The sequence below is a fragment of the Solea solea genome, chromosome 2 (assembly GCF_958295425.1).
Source record: "Solea solea chromosome 2, fSolSol10.1, whole genome shotgun sequence".
Lineage (NCBI taxonomy): Eukaryota > Metazoa > Chordata > Actinopteri > Pleuronectiformes > Soleidae > Solea > Solea solea.
In genome coordinates this window covers 22,235,314-22,256,851 of record NC_081135.1, presented here as the reverse complement: position 1 = coordinate 22,256,851, position 21,538 = coordinate 22,235,314, and the positions used below count along the sequence as shown (strand labels likewise).

At 39.4% G+C, this 21,538-nt stretch overlaps 1 protein-coding gene across 1 annotated transcript; it reads left to right on the top strand.

The window, feature by feature from the left end:
- The first annotated feature begins 2,134 nt into the window (after nt 1–2,134).
- cckbrb (cholecystokinin B receptor b) lies at nt 2,135–19,296 on the top strand. The gene is made up of 5 exons (XM_058654022.1): nt 2,135–2,562; nt 8,573–8,824; nt 12,403–12,664; nt 13,779–13,906; nt 15,833–19,296. The coding sequence occupies exons 1-5, from the start codon at nt 2,424–2,426 to the stop codon at nt 16,372–16,374; spliced, it is 1,323 nt and encodes a 440-aa protein (XP_058510005.1). The 5' UTR covers nt 2,135–2,423; the 3' UTR covers nt 16,375–19,296.
- The last annotated feature ends 2,242 nt before the right edge of the window (nt 19,297–21,538 follow it).

Sequence of the window (21,538 nt, the reverse complement as noted above, 5' to 3'; positions counted from 1 at the left end):
ATATGCTGCTGCTGTTGTTGTCATATTATGACTGGACATGATCCACTAATGCATCCCTGAGTGGAAAATGTCTGAGTCTCCCACAGAACATAAATAGCAGCAGGAAATGGGAGAATCACCGCAGGATTGCTGGGACTTGTTTCTGTTTCTGAAACAGGTGTGTGTACCTTGTTAAACTGCTGCTGTTCTGGTGCTTTGAACTCCCCCTCAAATACACAAACACCTCCTGCCCTGCAGTCACACGCTCTCTTCCAGCCTAGAGCCATGTTTGAACAGTTGATAACAGGGGCGCAGGAGCCGCAGTCACAGGGGAGATGGAGAGAGTGGAAGGAGACAGGAATCCTCTTCAGCTCGGCTTAGCATTGATGCGTTCACCACCCATTACCCCCCAGTCGCTGCCCTGTGTTTGCTAAAAGAAAAGTATTTCCGTGACGCTGGCTGCCTGGGCTGCTTGAATTCTCCGGTGCTGGAGTTGTTTAGTTGATCTGGAAACAAGATCTCAGTGGTGTTTATCATAGTGGCAGCAAAGTATGTATATACAGTAGCACCAGAGGATACAGGCGTGAGCTGTAAAATGCCACCCTCTGAGTTGATTATCTCCAACCTGTCTTCATCAGCAGTGGAACATCAGTAATCAACAGGATGTGCCAGTTTGTGATTACTGCCCTCAACAGGGAGCACTAGTGTCTCTCTTCACCTTGATTGGCATCCTCACATGGCTTGTTTATACGGAGGAAGGGGTTCTGGACAGCACCTGTTGTAGCCATGCAGCTAATTAGAGCAGGAGAACGATTAGAGGTGGGCTGGTTGAAGTAATGGGAGCCATTTGAGCGTTCAGAGGCCACACAACCCAACCTCCCCACAGCAATCATAACATTCCTCAGAAAGCAAAAACATTTACACCTATCAAATGTGCAGGTGGCAGGGAAGACACAAACCAGCATAGTGTCGCTGCCATCTCCATACTAGTGCAGCAGAGCTAGAACATCTGGCAGTTTTTATTTTTTTATCTTGATTTACAAATCCTTATCATTTCAAAACTGTAACTGAAACATTCTCCACAAATAATCGGATTATGGATATTGTCCATATCTCTCAACATCAGAATATAGAGTATATTAATGAGTTTACAGAATGTTCCTATTCACTCACATAGATTATTGAATTGTTTTGTTTTAAACTGACACTGTACATTGCTGCCCACATTTCTTCATAATAGTGTGATTGAATGATCGGTTATATTGAGACATTTAAAGTGTAGCTCAAGTGCTGAGATATAATGTCAGGTGATGGTTGCAGCATCTGAGGAACGGACCTTAAATAGTCGCGGGAACTCAAGGTAAAATAAATCAATGAATGAATGAAGGTTTGTCCCCCTGAATGTTATTTTCTGATCACCTGCTCCTATTACAGAGGCAAAGACATTGTTTGTCAAGCATCTTCCATACATGCATAAAGGTAAGACATCATATGTAAGATAGGTAAGACATGAAGAGCAGGTTTTTAATAAAATATTACTGGATACAATACATATTATATAGATGAGGGCTTAATGGGGACTATGGTTATGCTCTTACAGAAGACTCAGACAAGGATTTTAACTCTATATTCTTTATCAACAATCTTTATAATCCCTCTCAAAACCAACAAAGACAGAACATGCCCTCACACGCCACGTGAGGGCGGTAGCGCGCTCCTTAATCCACTACATGCATTTGAATGGGGGATTCTCCTAAACTTGAATACGATGCAATTTGCGCCTAATTAAAGAGTTAATTTCTAATTAAGAAAGAAATATTTTTTGGTCTACGATTGACACAAACCAGAATAAGGAGTCAAACAGGACTGTGACTGTGAATTAGGACTCTGTGAAATAAGCACGATGCATACATATGTGTTCTCCTTGCACATATGGAGAAACACATTCCATGATATGCAAATTGGGTGCGGATTCGGATATGATATGATCACACACACACACACACACACACACACACACACACACCAGATGCCATACTTCACTTGTTCGGAAATCTCTCTCTCTCTCTCTTCCTCTCCCTCTCTCTCCCCTCTCTCTCTCTTTCTTCCCTCTCTCTCCCCTCTCTCTCCCCTCACCCCAGGCGGATCATTTGGCACAGAGGTGCGTCAGTGCGCCAGTGCCCTTATTCTCTCTCTTGGTGCGCGCAGATCCTTGATGAACGTGCGTGTTGCCAACTAAGACTTATCAACAGTAAACGCGGGATTTATTTTATATTAGATTATTTTTTCTTTCTTTTTTTAACTTTGGGAAGCGTTAACTTCCCTCCCTGCGCAGACCAAGTGACATGGACTGCGGACAGTGTCCGGTCATTATACCACTTGGAGGTTCAGCAAAAAACGGACAGAAACTGATTTGAACTCGCGGTAACTCTTAAGTCAGAAATATGGATCTCAATGCGCAAAATGACACATCTGCTTCACCCGAGTGCGTCCACAGCGGAGCCGGTAACTGGAGCTTGGAGACGCCAAACACCACATGCGGGAACTTCACGTCCCACGTACCTCAGCGTGTGAGGCAGAGAGGTGAGCGCACACGAAGCTGCATCTGTATTTATTATGACCTATAGTGGTTCTTTAAAAGTGCAACCACAGCCATGTTTTGAACAATACCCATGCCTGTGGCGTTTTATTGTCATACATTATAAATTAATAATCTTTACCGAGCTCAAAAGTAAAGAACGTTAACAGGGGCTTTTAATTTGAAATACCCTCAGCTTTGTTATGGCTGCAGAAACATTGCAACATACCAGCATCATGTTTTTCCCAAAATGAACAGTACTTTAACAAACACATGTGTTAGTTTAAAAAAAAACATTTAGTTCAACTTCAGGGCAGAAGTGAACGAAAAAAAACTACTCATACTCTATGAAAATGAATCTCTGCAGTCTCTCTGGAGGTGTAGGAAACTAAAGGGTGTGGGGGTTCAAGAAATGGTGGAGATATTTGTTAAAAAAAAGCACCAATGTGTGTTTCCAACTGTGCTTGTTGCTTTTTGTTGCTTCACAGCATTTGAACGCACTCCATCCATACATACGACTTATAGAGTCACACACTTCGTAAAACAACACAAATCAGCACAGTTTATGAGTGGAATCAATAAAAGCCACTTGTTTATGATCAACAGTCCTTGCTGCACCTGCATTATGTATTATGTATTTTTGTCGCTTACAGTTGTTTTGCGTGTGTTTATCACCTGAGCAATGATTAATATTTAGCATTCAGGACATTATGCCGAGCTCAATAACAAAACCTTATACATTTTAATCTTGATTCATGTGTGTCTTTTTAGTGAGGCGTCTCCCACTATGACAACACTTCACAATCATCTAAACACGATTATCTAAAGAGAAGAAATGAGCTTCTGTGACCTTTTTCTGTTGCTGCCACCACATCGATGGCTCCATTGTCTCTACTGCATTTGCTCTTTTCTGTCACTCAAAATGCTTCTCTGTGTCTTTTCAAATGGAATTGTGTCACAGGTTTATTGTTTGCAACGTGCCAAAGATTTCAAAGCACATTTCTCTCTTTTTTTCTAACCACTGGAACAATGTGTCGAGACTTCCCAAAGCATATTCATCCAACACTGTTGCCTCATTTTTAGCTGTTTATTGGATAATTTTACTGATTCATTGTTTAATATTTCAGAATATAAATATGTCACTGACAAGTGTGATTTTCATTATGGGAGCAACCACATCACATTGGAGTGGGGAAACGACTGTTTTCATGATGAATGTGGCAGGTGTTGCCTTCGTCTTGTAGCAAAAACCTTTCAACCCTTAGTATTTGTTTACAGGCACCTTTAAAAATCCCTTAAAATCACCTTGTTTACTGCTCACGTCACAGGTGAATATTTCTCAGAATGTGTAGAAGTTAAGATGCTGGCACGTCATTTACCAGTTGGAGATTTCTTCTTTACAAATGATGATTATGGACACAAAAGAGCAGTTTTCAGACACTGCATATGTCAACGCACTGTTCTCTGACCTTAATTTAACATCATTTTACTCCTGACAAAAGGCATATAGACAAAAAGAAAAGACAGCTCACCATGAACCCTTTCTCTCCCACCGCACCTCTTGCTGCTCCACCTCTCCATTACCTTTACTTACACTTGGATCTCACTCTGCATGTTGAGAGTCGAGGCATTTAATACACGATTGCACTGGGCTCCGAGTGCCCAACATGCCAGCTGTGAAAGGCCTGATGAATTCTGTCACTCAGCACAAAGTGTTTTTGTTCCGTGCCTTCATCAACCACTCAGGGGCCGCACTTGGCTTTGTGGCAATCGCTCTCGGTGACATTTACCATGTTGGATTAACCACTGGCTGTGACATTTACCAAAACCTCAGTCTTAGAGGAGCAGAGCTGTAGTTCCTCTGATATGTGCAGCAACACGAGGGAACACTGGGATTGAAAGTGACACACTCACACACGCTGCATATAAATGAAAGGGGGTGCAATTCATAGTCAATATCATGTTTGATATACTGAGTGAAAGAAACGGATGAAATCTTTAATATTTATGGTTAGCATATGAACCGTATTATTAATTCATCCACTATTGTTTTGCTGCATATCTAATAGTCTCTGCCGCTTACTGTTAACCAGCGTTTTACACCAAAATCTTGAACCTCACATATAAATAATAATAACAGTAACAATAATAATAATATTAATACAGTGCTGAGTGGTTCAGTTTTTTTTGCACTGTGCACATAACCTTTTCGTTTAGGTGCAGTGTGCACCCACATTTTCCAATGCACCATCTTCTGCACCACCCTTTTGTCATTTCCCATATATGTACAAAATAACTTATGTACATAATTGCAAACAAGAATAAGGTGTAGGTAACTTTTTGCCTTCATTTGAAGCACAAATATTGTGTAGTGTGGTCTGCCCCCCATGGTCTACTGTAGAAAAGAAAACAATGAAATTTATTACAGCCAATAAAGCCCTATTTTCCTATTTATAGTACATAAAGGGACTGTAACATTGTAGTTGACCTTTCAACCTAATTTGACGCAAGCAATATATAATGAATGTGATAAAAGAAAAACAATTCACAGTGTAATGCCACCAAGTCATTTATCAGACCCTGCATAATATTCCTATAATATCACCACATGGACTTCTAATGTGTATCTGAAGATGTTACAAAAACAACAGTTGTTGCAGGTTTAGAAAACATTCCTGCGGTAGCAAACACTATAAAGGCTTTGTGGAACTGCAAAGCCATCTGTGTGCATCAAACCCACTGTAAACTTGTGTCAAGAAGGAAAAAAATCCTGGTCAACTCTGGGCTGTGAGCCAAAAAAAAAAGCCACTTATATTTCAAGACTTACACTACCTTGTTGAACACTGTCATTTCATATCTTGGTATTAATCAACATGTAAGCCAGCTGACTGACACTGGCACATTTTTACAAAAAAATGTCCTTTTTAAATGAATACATTTGAACAAATTAGTGAATCGAGGCTGTGGAACGAAATAATATTGAGTGCTCTATGTTTGGCAGCATTGATAATCTGTCCCACATTTTAGCCCAAGAGGGCAGGTAAAGCATTAGTCTATAAAGTGATTACTGTAATACAAATGCGTCTGCCCTATACACATGAGTACTAGTAGCTATTGGAAGACATGGCCCGAAGGAAAGAGTAAATGTGCCGAGGGAGTTATTAGTGTTTTCCTCACGGCTGGTGTGCACACTAGAAGGCTAATGGGCTTTGATTAGGCAGAGGCCAAAGTAACGTTTCATTTGGAGGGCGAGCGATGAAGGAGTGTGTTGATTCTCCTCTTTAACAAGTCATCTGTCAGAATTATATGTGACCAGCGTATTTGCGGTGCCTGCTTTTTTGCATAGGACCGTGGGAAACAGGTAGTGTGTATGTGAGGAAGTGAAAGAGCGTCAGAATCCACCAAGTGATAGGGAAACATTTCAGAGTGGCTGATCAGATGCAAGACCATCAAATCCGTTTAATGACATACACCCCTGTATTACTTTCATACATGAACCACATCCGTTCATGTGTTTGAGAGAGGGTTTAATTTCATCTTCACGCTGTACAGCAGACTTTTACAGCTTAATCTGAATATGACACGTCTTTTTGATAGACCGGCACATGAGAGAAGGTCATATTATGTGCAACAGCGAGGTATGTACAATTCAAATGTGAACACCCAAGGTGTAAATCTGTAAATGGATTTCTGAATGCTGTTTGTGATGCTGCGAGTCAGTGATTTGTTAGTGTTATAGTTGCTGTTATAAAGCAGTAGAAAAAAAAAAAAAAACACCTGAGAATCTTGTCAGACATTGTCGTCACGTTGCTATGTGGTTGCTGTGCTGTTTTTCTTTTTCTTTTTTTTCCCACTTTTCGTTTAGATTAGAAAGAAAGGAAATTGGCAGAAAAATGAAGTGAAAAGTGGCAAAGCATAGAAGAGGACAGAAAAGGATCGAGTTCAAGAGAGGACCTTTCCTTAAAGATGAAAATATGCTGTGGAAATAGTCTGATGAGAATTGCAATCAGCATCTTAATTTGTAGAAATTGCAAGTATTTCTCAAGGATTAAACATGTTTGGTTGCACCCACGCTTGTAACTGTGTCAATAAAGTTTGGGTTTGTGTGTATGATTGATTTGTGTCCGACAGATGCGGAACACATGGGTGCCTTTAATCCCAAGGGTGCTGGTTCAGTAAACTGGTAAATAAAAAGGTGTTGTGTCTACGGGGCAGGTGAAGATAACAGAGGAAGCAGATAACATGGATTTTCATAGGATATGATCCAGTGAAGCCACTAATCACTTAAGGGCACAGACACGTTTTAGACTTTTCTATTTTACAGTAAACATAGGGCTATACTTTGAGAGTGGAAGAAAATCGATATAAAACTTGTATTCACATCAGGAGGAGCTGGTGATCTCACTGAAGGACATTTTGAGCTTTAAACGATGTTTTATTTTCAGTCGTGCCACCGTAAGACAGAATAAACCAAAACATGACTAAATATGCATGAGGATACAAAAGAACAATTATGAAACAATTATAATGAAAGTAAAAAAAAAAAAGACAATAACATAAGACTGAGGTTAGTGATGATGATGGTGGAAATCATCTTATTGAGAACTGAATATTTTTCTCCTCACGCTGAGATTTCTTGAACATTTAAAAGTAATGGTCTGTATTTATTTAGCCTTGATGACCACTCAAGCTGCTTAACACTACAGTTTTGACACTCACACTTTCATATAGCGCAGGTGCAGCACATTTTCTACGACTCCACTTTTCAAACCCATTAACAAGCCTTCAGGAGCAACAGCGGGCTTAGTGTCTTGCCCAAGGACACACTGGCATGTAGACTAGCAGAACCAGGAATTTAAACCTTCTATTTGAAAGAGGACTCACCACTGAGCTACTGACCAAACACAATACAAAGGTCCATTACCTTGATTAGAAATACCTATTTCTCTGGATTCAAAGAGTGAATCACAACCCCATCGATTTATATTCTTGTCGTTTTGTAGATGTTTTAATGCAGGAATGCAGAAAACCATGAATTTTCCAACACACCAACCCAACCCAAAACACTGAGCCTAGTCCCTCTCTCTCTGTCACTCACTGTTCATTTCACACACACAAACACACTGCACGGCGCATTACTAGCACATTTGAAACAGTCTAAATGCTAAGACAGAGCATGAAATATTTCAGCACTGCATAATAATAATCTTGAAAGCCATTTCTCCTTGTGAATTGCAGTTGTTTACCAGAACCCGCCCGCTGTTGGGTCCAATCCGGCCCACGTGAATTTGTGAAAATGTCACATCACATCACTTAATCTAATCATATTTTTCAGATCCAGATACCTACACACACACGTGTAAATGGTGAACATAGGCATTATATTGTTGAGATTGCACTTGTTTTTCTCAAGAGATTTCAGGTTGTTCATAATATGTTTTATAAAGACATACTTCAGGGAAACATTTGGAGTTCCTTGTTGTCTATAGTTTATTATGCTATTATTGTATTGGTCCGGCACACTTGAGATGAAATTGCACTGTATGTGGCCCCTGAACTAAAATGAGTTTGACACCCATACGCGCTTAATTTGACTCATCAAATCAAAAGGTTGTAGGTCAGACCCATCGGTGTACTTGACCCCAAGCGTGACCTTACAAATATGTGTTTTTAGTGATAGTTCTTAGCAGACACTAGGGTGAGTCCCCGTTATGCTAAACCACATTTTGAACACACAAATGCTGACACACATATGAGTGAAGTTCTATTTCTTTATTCTTTTCTTCTAACACTTCAGATGTGTCCTGGTTCAGTGGCTCCACTTCAGTCCACTCAAGTCCAATCTACAACTGTGTACTGCACTAAACATTCATGCTCAAAGAGACAGCAGTGGCAAATTGTCACCCACAGCACTGTTAGCTCCAGGTTGTCAAACAGAGCTGATGAAGTGGTTCAGTAGGGCAACGATGCTTACACTCTAACACCTCCTCTCCTCCTGTCTTTTGTCCATACAAGATGAGGACCACACGCTGCGGATCCTGCTCTACTCGCTCATCTTCTTCCTGAGTGTAGTTGGAAATCTGCTGATCATTGTGGTGCTGACCGTCAATAAGCGCATGCGCACCGTGACCAACACTTTCCTACTGTCACTCGCTGTCAGTGATCTGATGATGGCTGTCTTCTGCATGCCTTTCAACCTCATCCCCAGCGTCCTCAAGGACTTCATCTTTGGAGCCACCATGTGCAAGATCGTTTCCTACCTAATGGGTGAGAGAGGGAGTCGTGGGATGGGGAAGTTAGATTAAGAAACTGCAGCTTAATTATTAACCTTTCATCTTGTTGTGCCATGCATTGATTTATGTTAGACTTGACATGTTAGTTGCTTCAGCCAAGCATTTTTCATACATTTCAGTATAATCTTTCAATATTGAGGTGAACATGTGGAAAGGGCTGATATGAAAAGTGCTTTTTGATGTGTGCTGTATGTAATCATTTGCCTCAGACATTTACTTCATAGCTTAGGCTCTTTCAAAAGTGTCCGCTGTGAAATGTCACTCATATCTCAATCATATTTCAATCCTTTGGGGTGAGCACTCACAGACTGGAGGTCACATGCCTTTTAATGCAGGTTAATATCTGTCGATGGAAATATCAGTCGGTGAAAAAAGAAATGTTTGAGATTATCATCAAGAAACTGTGAGGTCAACATTATGGAAAATACATTTATTTCAAGATTTCAAGATTTCAAGATTTCAAGATTCTTTATTGTCATTTAGAGATTCACCCTTGTACTCTTGACACCCTTGAAGTCCTTGAACTTCAGGAAATGTGGTAGAAATGTCAGACTTGTCTCTTTTTCTTTAAAGCACAGGAAACATTTACATTCTGTTATAATCCAATGTTTGAATTAGACATTTTGGCAAAAGTATGTATCACAATAATTATTAGTACTACGTGGGTTTGTGTCACTGTAATCTGTAGACCAGAGGAAAAAAGAAGGGCAACATTCTGGGGAAAATGAGGAAGGAATTGAAGAACATGCAGCAGTTAGTGTGTGCTGGAGTGATGGATAAACACAGTTTTCTGAATGAACAGAAGGAAAACATGCAGAAGCTCTTTACGATGTGCTGTGTTGCCACTGTTATGAGCATTGAGCAATGACTGCCAATGATGACGAACTTTGGTTCCACTTAATTTGTTTGAAATCTGCTGTTTCACTGAGAGCACCTAGGTTTCGAAACAGAACTAGACCCCAAATGGGCACCATCCACCAAACATCACATTTCAATACAAACATATTTACAGTGGTGATATGAGGACATTCTGGTCTGTTTTTATAGAGAAGATGTTGGCACTCATCATGATCTGTTCTTAGCCCTAAACAGTTCTTTTTGTGCCTAAACCTAAACACAGGATAACAAGGAAATGGTTTTAATTAGCAAATGAAGGCACTCTAATAGCTACGTTAAGAGATGCCCCATCCACATTCAATACATAGACTTTATGCACTTTTTTAATGCACTATTGCCTAGCAATATATTGATTATCACAGAATTGTTGTATCGTGATATTACTGGTATCATGGACTATTATTGCGTATCGTGAGGTACCCTGTGATTCCTGCCCCTAGTTATCAATATTTTCTTTCTCTTTCCAGCCAAAAGTGCCACAGTCGGTTAAAACCCTGTCACACTGATGTGCATAAACATGTAAATAACAGCATATGATCCTGATGATTGAGAGGTGTCATTTTCTTTATGGACGGCAATGGATAACAATAGAAAGTACGAGAGCTCATGAATAAAAATCATTATAAGTACCGCTTGCCTTTCTCATAACAATGACTCAGCATTTTGTAATCACAAGGATGTGTAATTAATTCTGGAAGGAAACTTTAACTTCATTACACACATTCATCCTGTAGCCTTTCTATTACTTATTCATAATCTCAAAAAGCACACAAGACACACGCTGGTGAGTCCACACCACAGTTCCCTATCAGACAATATTCATATTCTAAACGAGGTCAAGTTTAACACGTCATGTATGAGCTTATTCTCTGGAAAGTATTATTCGCTCACAATCATTTTGTACCATCATATTAAAAAGTAAAAACTTCATTATTCATTTGACAAGCGAGAAAAAACAAAAGCGAAAGCAAAAGCCAGTTAATTAATATATTTTTTTAAATCCATTACAGTCTGACTTGATTTGCCCACTGTTGATACTGGAATCACTTTTTTAGCAGGCAGTCCACTGTTGTCTGCAATAATCAGCACTTTATTTGTTTATATGTATATATGTTTGTTTTAATTATGGGTTAGATAAAAATCCTGCCACACTGACTGTCTCTTCTACAGACATTAGCCCACTGCCAGTTAAGATATTGGGATTTGGCACAATGGCATTTTCAGGTAAAAGCAATATGTTTTTTGTGTGTGTGTTTTTTTTTTAATGCTTCAAAACCAATTTTCTCACCTTGTAAGCTGGTATCGCATTGTCTGCAATCCAATTATCAGTCTGCCTTTGAACCTTTGAATCACTACCAACATCTGTTTTATTGTTGTTTCAAGTAGAGTTTAAGTAAAATATAACCTCAGCTCATTATTTCACTCATAAGCATAAAAAAACATAGAAACAACCTTTAGTCTGGTCCGTACACATTTTTTCGACCGCCTGTTCACCATGTTACAAAAATAAAGACCACCATGAATCAGCTTCACATCCAGTGAGGCTTATATGTATTTCCCTTTTTTTATTTGTGGCAGTGGAGTGAGCGGATGGTGCTCCTAATTCAAATTAATAATAAAATAAAATAATAAAATAATAAAATAAAATAATTTTCTTTTCAGACTCTTGAGAAACAACAGCAAAAAAAAAAAAAAAAAGCTTAATTAAATGTTGAACTATCCTTTCAACTAAGGTAGGATCAACAAGATATTTTCAGGCGATGACTTATTAAAGTTTTAATTAGTCAAAATTGATTGTGTTGTTCTACAGTACAGGAGTGCAGCACATTTTATAAGTTGATAAGTTCTATACAGTATATTATGCAAAATGTTACACATGTAAATTGTAAGTGAAAATAGGCCCTGCTACAGTAGTTACATTTTGTTTTCCATCATTGTCACGTAGCAGCATAACATGTTCAAATATTTTCATGCTTCCCTGCACTTAAAGTAAATCTGACACTCCCTTTAGAGGAAGGATGAAACCAAACATCCATGTTAAGTAGAAATAATAGTAAAGTTAAAAGATTCAGAGATTGATATACAGTATATTTATATGATATGCTATTTAGTGACACAGATTGACAAAGCCACAATCGCTTTGATGCTTTTTTTCCTGAAAGAAAAGTCTATTGGGAATTGAGGAGAAATGTGGATTAGGTAAAGCACAAAGCCCTGGGAGACAATGATCTGGACACACACGTGCACAAACACATTATGCACACACAGTTTGTATTCTTGCTGAAGACATGGTGGGAGAGGTAAAGAGTAATTTCCCGTCTCACCCTGTCAGGAGGGAGTTGGAAGATTGCATTGATGGCCAAGTACAACATGATTTCCTCTTCCTTGACTCAGAGATAACTGTCCCCACCTCTCCGCCTTTCATTGTACGCTTTTGTAAGCTCTCTTCAGATGACCTTCATTTTGTTTTTATGATTTTGGATATGATTACACGCACATCAACAAACAGGCTTTTGTTCCTATTTATTATTGGTTCAAAATCTGAGAGCAGAACAGTAATAACTCCTTTTCCACTCCTCAAAATAAGGGACAGTGGACAGACAGTGGAGTGGACGTTTTCTAACCTTCCAAACAAACTGCTTTGTTTTCCCTCAGGCATATCAGTGAGTATCTCCACATTCAGCCTGGTTGCCATAGCAATTGAACGCTATAGCGCCATCTGTAATCCTCTGAAGTCACGGGTTTGGCAGACCCGTTCACATGCTTATCGGGTGATTGCTGCTACTTGGGTGGTCGCCTTCATCATCATGATCCCCTATCCAATCATCAGTCACCTGGAATCTTTTCAACGCTCCGACAACACCACAGCTCACCGGTGTCGTCATAAGTGGCCACTCCCAGTGGCAGCGCAGACTTGGTGAGTGTTTGGGTTTTTGTTTCCTTTGGAAAGTCAGTTTGTTATTATAATGAAGAAAATGGTAAACAATTGTTGTTTTTTCCCCACATTATAGATTAGAAAAGACAGAAACTGTTGCTTGACTGCCAATATTTTCACAAAAAGCAACTTTGAGATAATGGTACTCTATGAATAAATTAGCTCTAACTTCCCAAGTATAATGTCAGTTACTCGACATTATCAACATTGTGGTTCTCTGAAACAGAGGCAGTGAAATTACTCCCTAATGAAGGTTTGTATATTGTATGCCAATAAAATACTATACCACACCTTAACACAACACAGTTGAAATACTATACTAAAGACATTGTGTTACAAACAAAAGTTGTGTATTCAGAATTGTACTTAACTAAAAGTAAAAAATGTTTATTCTCCGCTGAAAGTTACAGTTGATGAATGCTTTCTAATATACTTTTTTATCTTGTTCGTTGACATCATCATCATGTCCTGATGGCCACAAGTAAATACAGTTACCTTGACAAAAAAATCAACAACAAATAATTCTGTTCAGATCAAACATAATGATGCGCTAGTGACACTGACATTTAGGAATGTGTTACCAAAGTAACATACTTGCAGTTATAGGTTAAGGTTAGGGTTAGTGATGGTTAAGGTTAGAGATAACACTTTGTTAAGGCTGTTCAAATGAACGGAGAATGAATGAGAGTCCTTAAAAGGATAGCTGCATGAATCTGTGTGTGTGTGTGTGTGTGTGTGTGTGTGAGCTCATTTGCTTCCATGTTTGGACCTGGAACCTGTTTTCAGCAATGCTTTCTCTCTATTAAATGTTTTACTGGATACGGTCTGGCAGATGAAGTGAACAGACAGATGTTCCTGTGTCTTTTTGTTTTGGAAGAAGCTTTACGGTAATATCAGTCAACCCAGGGGAAGTCTTTGTGTATTTTGCACAGCTGAAATGAATGCGCCTTTGTTTTTGATTCTATGTCTGTGTTTGACTTGAGGCTTGAGTTAGGGTATATACATCTGCACGAGAGCAAGTTTCTTACATAATAAATCGTTAAACGTGTGAATTTAGTGAAGAAACATTTTGGTTCAATGGTTATTTCTCTTTCAGGTACATTCTGCTCCTGCTCGCACTGTTTGCAATCCCAGGCGTGGTGATGATTGTGGCTTATGGACTGATCTCCAGGGAACTTTATAGAGGCATCCAGTTTGAGATGGGCCATAAAAAAGACACTGATGGTGAGGCCATACATCACAAGTTTTCCCAGAGAAATGTAGAATAGAGAAAATTGCAGTAATAAGTAAAAACAACAACATCACTGTTAACTTTGTCATGTGTAACTATGGAGACTAACACACTGTATATATTTGCCTACTCCCCATATTACTTAATTCAATTTCGAGTGCAGCTACTGGAGTGGTCAACTACACACACTAATGTTAGCGTTTATATTTTTCTTATTTGGATATTTCGTTTTATCCACAAGGATTTCAATAGCTACTGAATCACTGTACTGTGTGCAGGTTAAATCAAACATAGCCTTTTGTAGGAATATCAGAGTGACAGCAGCATGGAGTGTATTTCGGGACACGCCATCAGAGGATGGAATTGGTTGTCCTCTGCTGACCTGAACATCGTCGTCTGTTTGGTCTAAAAGAGGGACTTAAGGGTGATCAACAAGAAGGAGTTTCGGGTACAAGAGCCATCAATAAAAATATCAACCGGACATTAGGCAGCTAAAAATATAAAACTTCCATAGAGATATAAAAAAATTAATTATATCTACGGTACAAAATAAATTGTTTATCTGCAGCAGAAGCAGCAGCGGCACATGTCCTGATTATTGTCCCAGAAATCTTTAGCAAATACATTTTCTCTACAATTTCCTGTGTGGTTTTAGGCTTTTATCACTGTATTCAACTTATTAAAGGAACTTTTTTTTTTTTATCAATAACCTGAGTTGTCCACTTATGTATACAGTAATTACTGTGGGTCAGTTCATAGTAATATCAATTTTCTGCCCATTAAGTGTAGCAGCTGCTCCGCTTTTGAGGACTCCAGAATGATTTATCTTAAAATAACCTCAACCATTGGGTGCATGTGACCCGTGCTGCTAATCTACTGCAAGTGCATTTGAAAAAATAATTATTGCAATTATGCCTCTTTAGTCACCAGCTAAACATACATGTCCATTGAACACAAAGCTGTAAACATGAAAGATTCCCTCATTGAGCTTTATTCAGACACTGGACCTTCAAATATAAACGATCACGTCAGATGGTTTGTGAAAGTCAACGCTTACAGGTACACAGGTGTGCCAAAATCAAAGGATTACTCACCCATTAAAGGTCCACGGTGTGACATTTACGAGGGCATATTGAAATCCAATATTCTACCCATAAGTATGTTTGTATGAGTGGAATTGCCTAAAAAAAAAAAAAGGTTTTCTTTAGAACAAGCCTTTTATTATTACTTTAGGCAAGGGTCTTGCTTGAAGGAAGCAGCCATCTTGCGCCACCATGTTTCTGCAGCAGCACAAAGGACCAACAAGTCAGAGTGTGTGTTTTGCATTTTAAAGTAGAAACTAACTAAACAACATCATTTGTGGTGTGTGAAGGCCACCGTAGTTCCCTGATGCAATATTTAGACTCACAATTAAAAGCCCTGTTTACACTGAGTGCAACAGTTTGGAGCGGTACTCATTTTTTTTGCATTTTCATTAGGAATAGTACAACTGACAATCAACTGACACAACAGTCAGCTTATTGGGCAACAGAAACTCATCACGCCCTTGTGATTGGTGTTTCTTCGACGCCCGCAGTCTATTCTCATACAAAGCTTGACGTCCTGTTGAGACAAACAGCCACAAACTGAGCAGAAAAAGAAACGAGCTGCTGGATGCCCTCCGTTGTTGTCCCTTGTGTTGTTGTCTGTTGTGTCGTGTTAAATGTCGTCGTTCGTTGTCAGCGCATCGGTACAGTGTCACACTATGTATCTCGCTGTGCACATCCCGCCTACCAAGGTACTGTTCTCGTTCAACACGCACACCTGACCGAGGGCTTTGCCATTCCAAACCTTACCGAACTGTACCATGATGGAAACAAGCAATAAGCTTAAAGTATTCTGTTGAAATACTCTCCTTTTTTACTCTGCTCTTCAAACAGATGTGAAAAATGGCCTGACCGCCGCTGCGTCTTGCGGCAGTGATGATGGAGATGGCTGCTATGTAAATGTCGGCCAGCGGCCACATTCAGTGGAGATGACCACCATGCCCTCATCAGGCAGGGCAGTCAAGGCCGAGCGCCTACGCAGCAACACATCTGAGGCTAAACTGGAGGCCAAGAAACGAGTCATCCGCATGCTGGTGGTCATTGTTGTGCTTTTCTTTCTGTGCTGGATGCCACTGTACTGTGCCAACACGTGGCGAGCTTTTGATGACACCTCCGCCACACTCGCCCTCTCGGGGGCCCCGATCGCTTTCATCCAGCTGTTGTGCTACACCTCTGCCTGTGTCAACCCAATGATTTACTGCTTCATGAACACACGTTTCCGCAAGGCTTTACTCGCCACATTCTCATGCTGTGCCGCACCTTGCCATCGCCGTCATCACCGTGGGATGCGGGAAAATGAAGAGGATGTTATGGCAATGGGGGCGTCTATGTCCAAGTTCAGTTACACGACAGTCAGCACCATGGGAACCTGCTGAGGTGGATGGATGCAGGCAAAATCCAGGAGAGATAGTTACTACGGCAACACAGCACCCCGCATCCTTTTTCCTGCAGGCCAACTCAGTGCTCCTGTGGACTTCAATGTGGAGTGAATGTACGGGCCATATAATGTAGCAGTACAGACGTTTCCTACATGAGTAAAATCATGTTGGAAGAATTTAGAAGAACTCATTCTTACAGTGTACTGTTATATTAAAAAAAACAAAGAAACAGATTAGACAGTTATGGCTTTTCACAGAGGACCACTGCAAATCGTTTGCTCAGCTATTAACAGCAGGGCATGTGTGGACACAGGGGTGTGTGTGTGTGTTGATGTGTAAACCTTTTCTGACATAAACACAGCCTACAGACTGAAGAGAACGTCTTTGTTTCTCACAGATCTGCACAAGTATCACACAGTATTCACTTTAAATATGTTTTTTGAATGAAAATGAGATATCGCGATCGCAATGCCATATTTAAAAATCATTCATTCAGCCCTAATGCAGTGTCCTAAGGAGAATAGCTGAGCAAATGTATCTCTCTCTCTCTCTCCATCTGAGTGTGTGTGGTAATAGAGTTTTATGATATGTAAGGGAGAACGTCTTGACAACTTAGTAGTCATTATGTAGCTATAATAGTATTTTTATTGTCCGTTGCTAGCTGTTGTTAGTCTGTGTTAATGATGGCAATGTGATTGTCTTGTTGACTAAGTGCCTGCCACTAAATAATAATATGTTATATTTGTCTGCTGAAGCTTTGCCTCGTTTATCACAGGGCAACATAAATACAGACATGTTGCAACCAGAGGTGCTTTACTGTTTACTGTAAACTACTGGCAGTGTTGTTGCTCTGTGTTGTGGTCGTGAACGATGATACGAGAGACACTTTTGTGTTTGTCTGTGTATGCAGCAGCTAAACAGTTTATTTTATTACATTTTAAGCTATCATAGTCAACTTTTGAATGTGACAAAAGCACATTTTTAACTGACAGTTTGATGTTATATATTAGATAAAACAAAAGAATTATAGTACAGTAAAGTGGACCAGGCAACAGCAAGTTACATGAGCTAAACACAAGGATCATGTCAGATCTAAAACAAGAAGTATCGGATGTACGTGTTTACTTACATGTTGTAAATGTTACACTTGTCTCTTTATTACCAAACAGTTACATGTGGCAAGATCAAAGAGTGATTCGTGTTAATAGTAAGTTCCGTGCTGCCTTATAGTGTGCTTAAAAAGAGGAAACGACCTGTGAATAAGTTCAGTCACTTGTTGTTGTGTTTCAGCTCAGCTGCAGGTTAGAGAGAGGCAGCCATATTTCAGAAGTCTCTGTTTGTCAGACCCCCTCACCCACCTCACAATCATGCCAGGCTGAGAGGAAGACCATATTTCTCTGTGTGCCACCAAAGCACAATGCTGTCATTCTCACGTCCTTTCTCAGATGAATGACCTGCACTTGTGGGCATTTTGTGGAAGATGTGAAATCAGCGTGCAGCTCCATTTGTTTATACCGATGGTTTACCACAGAATCATCCTCTTTGGCCCTTTTGGCTATTTGGCTATTATGTGCAGAATTTAGTCTGGACATTTTCTGGAGGTTACTGTTCACATAATATGAGGAAAGATTTAGTGGGTGCGAATGTTCATGAAAGCAGAATTGAAGAAGAATCTCTGGAGGATCCAGGTGAGAGGGTGACGTGTGGATGTAGGAGGCAGGAAAACGCTCATTTGCTTTACTGGGGATCCCTTGATGTTTCTCCTGCTGCATTCGCACATGAGCTCACTCACACATTATCCGGAGATTACACCAGGGAGAATCTCCACACAACACATGGAGAGACCACTGTGAACATTTGCATTCACACCTACGGCCCCTCCCCGAGAGTCACCGGGGAACAACCTGACTTTGTTGCATGTCTGAAAGCAATTTTTAGAGCTTTTATCGGCATCGAACTCAGCCTGTGTTATAGGAAAACCGGAGCAGGTTCTTATGTTGCACATGATAATCACTTAGTATCTATGACTCCTGCTCCTATAACTCAAGTGTGACTCCTTTTGTGCAGATGGCTTGGATCTTAAATGTGCACATCCAATAAAACCAAAGTGTGATTACGGTAAATAGGTTGTGTTTTTCAAATTGAAATGATTGCCTCTGATATGTCAGTCCCATTGTCAAATTGAGGAAAACCAGACATTCCTATAACTGTGGACGAGGTTCTCCTGCAGGCAGGAAGTATTGATGTGTCTGGTAGTCTTTCCCAGACGGAGAAATACTTAAATACAATTGTCTGTGTGTTTATTTACGAGTGACATTAGCAAAAACTTTCTTTTCTAGAAAGTCGAGAAAGATTTTTCTGTGGGGCTGCAAAGGCTGTTTGATGTCTGACTCTCCCACATCACTTCATCCAGTCCCTATAAACACAACAGACTCCTGGTTATTATTCACCTACACCATTGCAGACAGTTGCAGACGAATGCATAATCATTTATTTCCTCTTTTCAAAATGAATGTTGGCTTCAGTTAAAAATATCTATGATGACAAATTCCCAGAAATCACTGGTTTACTAGTTTACAACGGAGCTCTCATCACTGTGCAGCATAGTGATGAGCAAATATTTACCTTAGGATTTGGAGGAGGCTAAAAAGATTTGACTAACAGCAAGCATTACTCAAAATAACTGCTAATATTACTCCTGCTGTGTAAATTGGCAAAAGTTTAAAGCTTTCTAAATAGTGCCATAAAGACAGTTCAATAAATAAAGTTGTTTAACTAAATGCGGCTAAATGTAAAGCCATGCATGACAAGAAAAATCGCCTTTGAGATGCTGGACAAATACAAATGCGTGGCTACATAATAACTTGTATAATACCTAATTATAATAACTAATGATATGTACTATCATTAGTCACCATAGTATAAGCTCATATTCTTTCACATGCATACAAACAAGTTACATTTTATTACATTAATTATAGACATTCCTTCTTTTTGTTAATAGAAAATGTTTTTTTGTCTTTTTATGTTTCACTCACATATTTGTTATATACTTGTCATTTCTAGAAGACCATTGTGAAAGCAACACACAACCTCACTATGAAAGGACCAAAATATTAGCTGAAAATGTGCAAGCTGCTTTTGTTGATTGTGTTTCTGTTGTGCAAATAAAAACACATTTTCAATTAATCAAACTATACCAAGGAGACGCAGTGAGTTCGGATCCCTCAGGGTCCACAGGGACCTTTGGCCTATTCATTACTTGTTGATATTTACTTGTCTTTTATGGCACAACAAAAGGCTTTGTTGTCCCTTCAAATAACAAGAAATGAAAAAGACAACAGAGTCTGTTTTAACACTGTCACAAGCATTTTTGCTGTGGATTTGTCAGGATGAACCGATTTTGCATTTCTCATCATACAGATACATACAAGTTGCAGTGTGAGTCACGTTTAATATAACGTGCGGTGTTGAAATATAATGAAGCTGTAGTAACGTCAGCCATCATATCAACATGATCCATGTGGACTGAAAGTAATATTGTGGAACATAATGACAAGGATTAAAGACTGTTGTCTCAAAGTTGAACATCTGGATATTTTCTCATTAGTGCTGTTGTTTACCAGATTACGGTGCAGCCATCTTGCTGCGAGTGTAAGCGACGAGAAGAGGAGAGAGAAAATCTTTCATTAGCAACAGGCAAATATAGATATAGTTTCTGCTCCATATCTGTGCACATTTCTCCCCATTTGTATCATTGTTAATATATTATATGCATATTCTAAATTGTACACAAATCGGTTGGTAACAGTATGAAATGAAACATGCTCTATTACACTTAGCGTATACTATGCTAAGTGATGTTCTGTAGGGAAGAGTTGGTCTTGCTGTTCAGTGATAATGATGTGCCATATTTCTAAGCAGCTTGTTCAGGCCATAGGCTCATAGACGATGAAGGGTTAGAGAAGCATACACGTGCAAATGTATTACTCAAATAGTCACTGTTGACAGGCCACCATTGCCTTAAGTGTGTTTTGAGTCCACAGTATCTGTATGTCTGTGTGCATGTGTGTGTGTGCACGTGTGCGTACTGCAATCTCATCGGTCGATGAGTTATAAATATGAAACTATATCTGAATTCAATGTCAAACCTTAAAAGTCAGATGGACTACAGCAGCAGGGGAACACACCAGGTGTCACTTCTTCAGGTGTACCTGTGTACCTAATAAAGTGGCTGGTGAGTGTATGTCTCCTTCGTAACTTAATTGTATGTATATATACAGTATATATATATCTATATATCTATATATGTGTGTATATATATATATGTGTGTGTGTGTATATATATATATATATATATATATATGTACTGTATATATGAGTCACTTTTGTATGAGTCAAAGCCGAGGATGACTCATTGCAGCGTTGTTGTTTTTTTGCTTTCCAAAACAGCAAGAAAATTGAGAAATGTGTCCGTGTAAAATACTCAGTCTGAGTTTCTTGGCTGCTTTCAATGTATCCTGACAAATATGTGTGTGCTGCTATGACACTGTAAGGCCTTAGGTGTTTACATGTGGTTTGGGTTTGGAATGTGTAGTTTTCCTCTCTGGTTTATGCTCGAGACGGAGGAGGTTCAACAGGTCTACCTCCCTTATGTCAGTGCCGATTCATTGCTATTATGATTGTTGTCACAGTCACTGTTTATTGCTTCTGTCTTGGCAGACAGGAGAGATGTGCTATCTACTGCTGCAATTGTATACACTATATATGGAAGGTGTGCGTGAGACTGTGTGTTGGCGAAAGTGCCAGAATCATAAAGTATTGGTCGTTTTTTGTAATAATTGTTGTATGTAATCATAGATCTTAAATTGGCTACTGTGGCTTATTAAACTCTGTTTCTCTCTGTCTCTCTCTCTCTCACAGACACACACACACACACACAAACACAGAGTTTTACTTGTGTATGTAACTGATTTGCTTTTTCGTGTAATGTTATGTGATTATAATAAAGTTTCTATGTCAAATTGTGCCAGAACTTCGAACCTTGAGCACTGTTTGTGAGTTTGAATAACTTTACTGACAGATTTAACCAAGAGCAAAAGAAGTTTAAATTCATGCATTCACCACTTTCAGCAACATGGTTGCTCTCTGAATCACACAC

Excerpts from the sequence above, each read along its gene's own strand:
- cckbrb (XM_058654022.1), top strand. The coding sequence starts at position 2,424 with ATGGATCTCAATGCGCAAAATGACACATCTGCTTCACCCGAGTGCGTC. Across the intron at positions 12,665-13,778 it reads CCAGTGGCAGCGCAGACTTG|GTACATTCTGCTCCTGCTCG; the intron begins GTGAGTGTTTGG and ends TTTCTCTTTCAG. Across the intron at positions 13,907-15,832 it reads CCATAAAAAAGACACTGATG|ATGTGAAAAATGGCCTGACC; the intron begins GTGAGGCCATAC and ends CTCTTCAAACAG.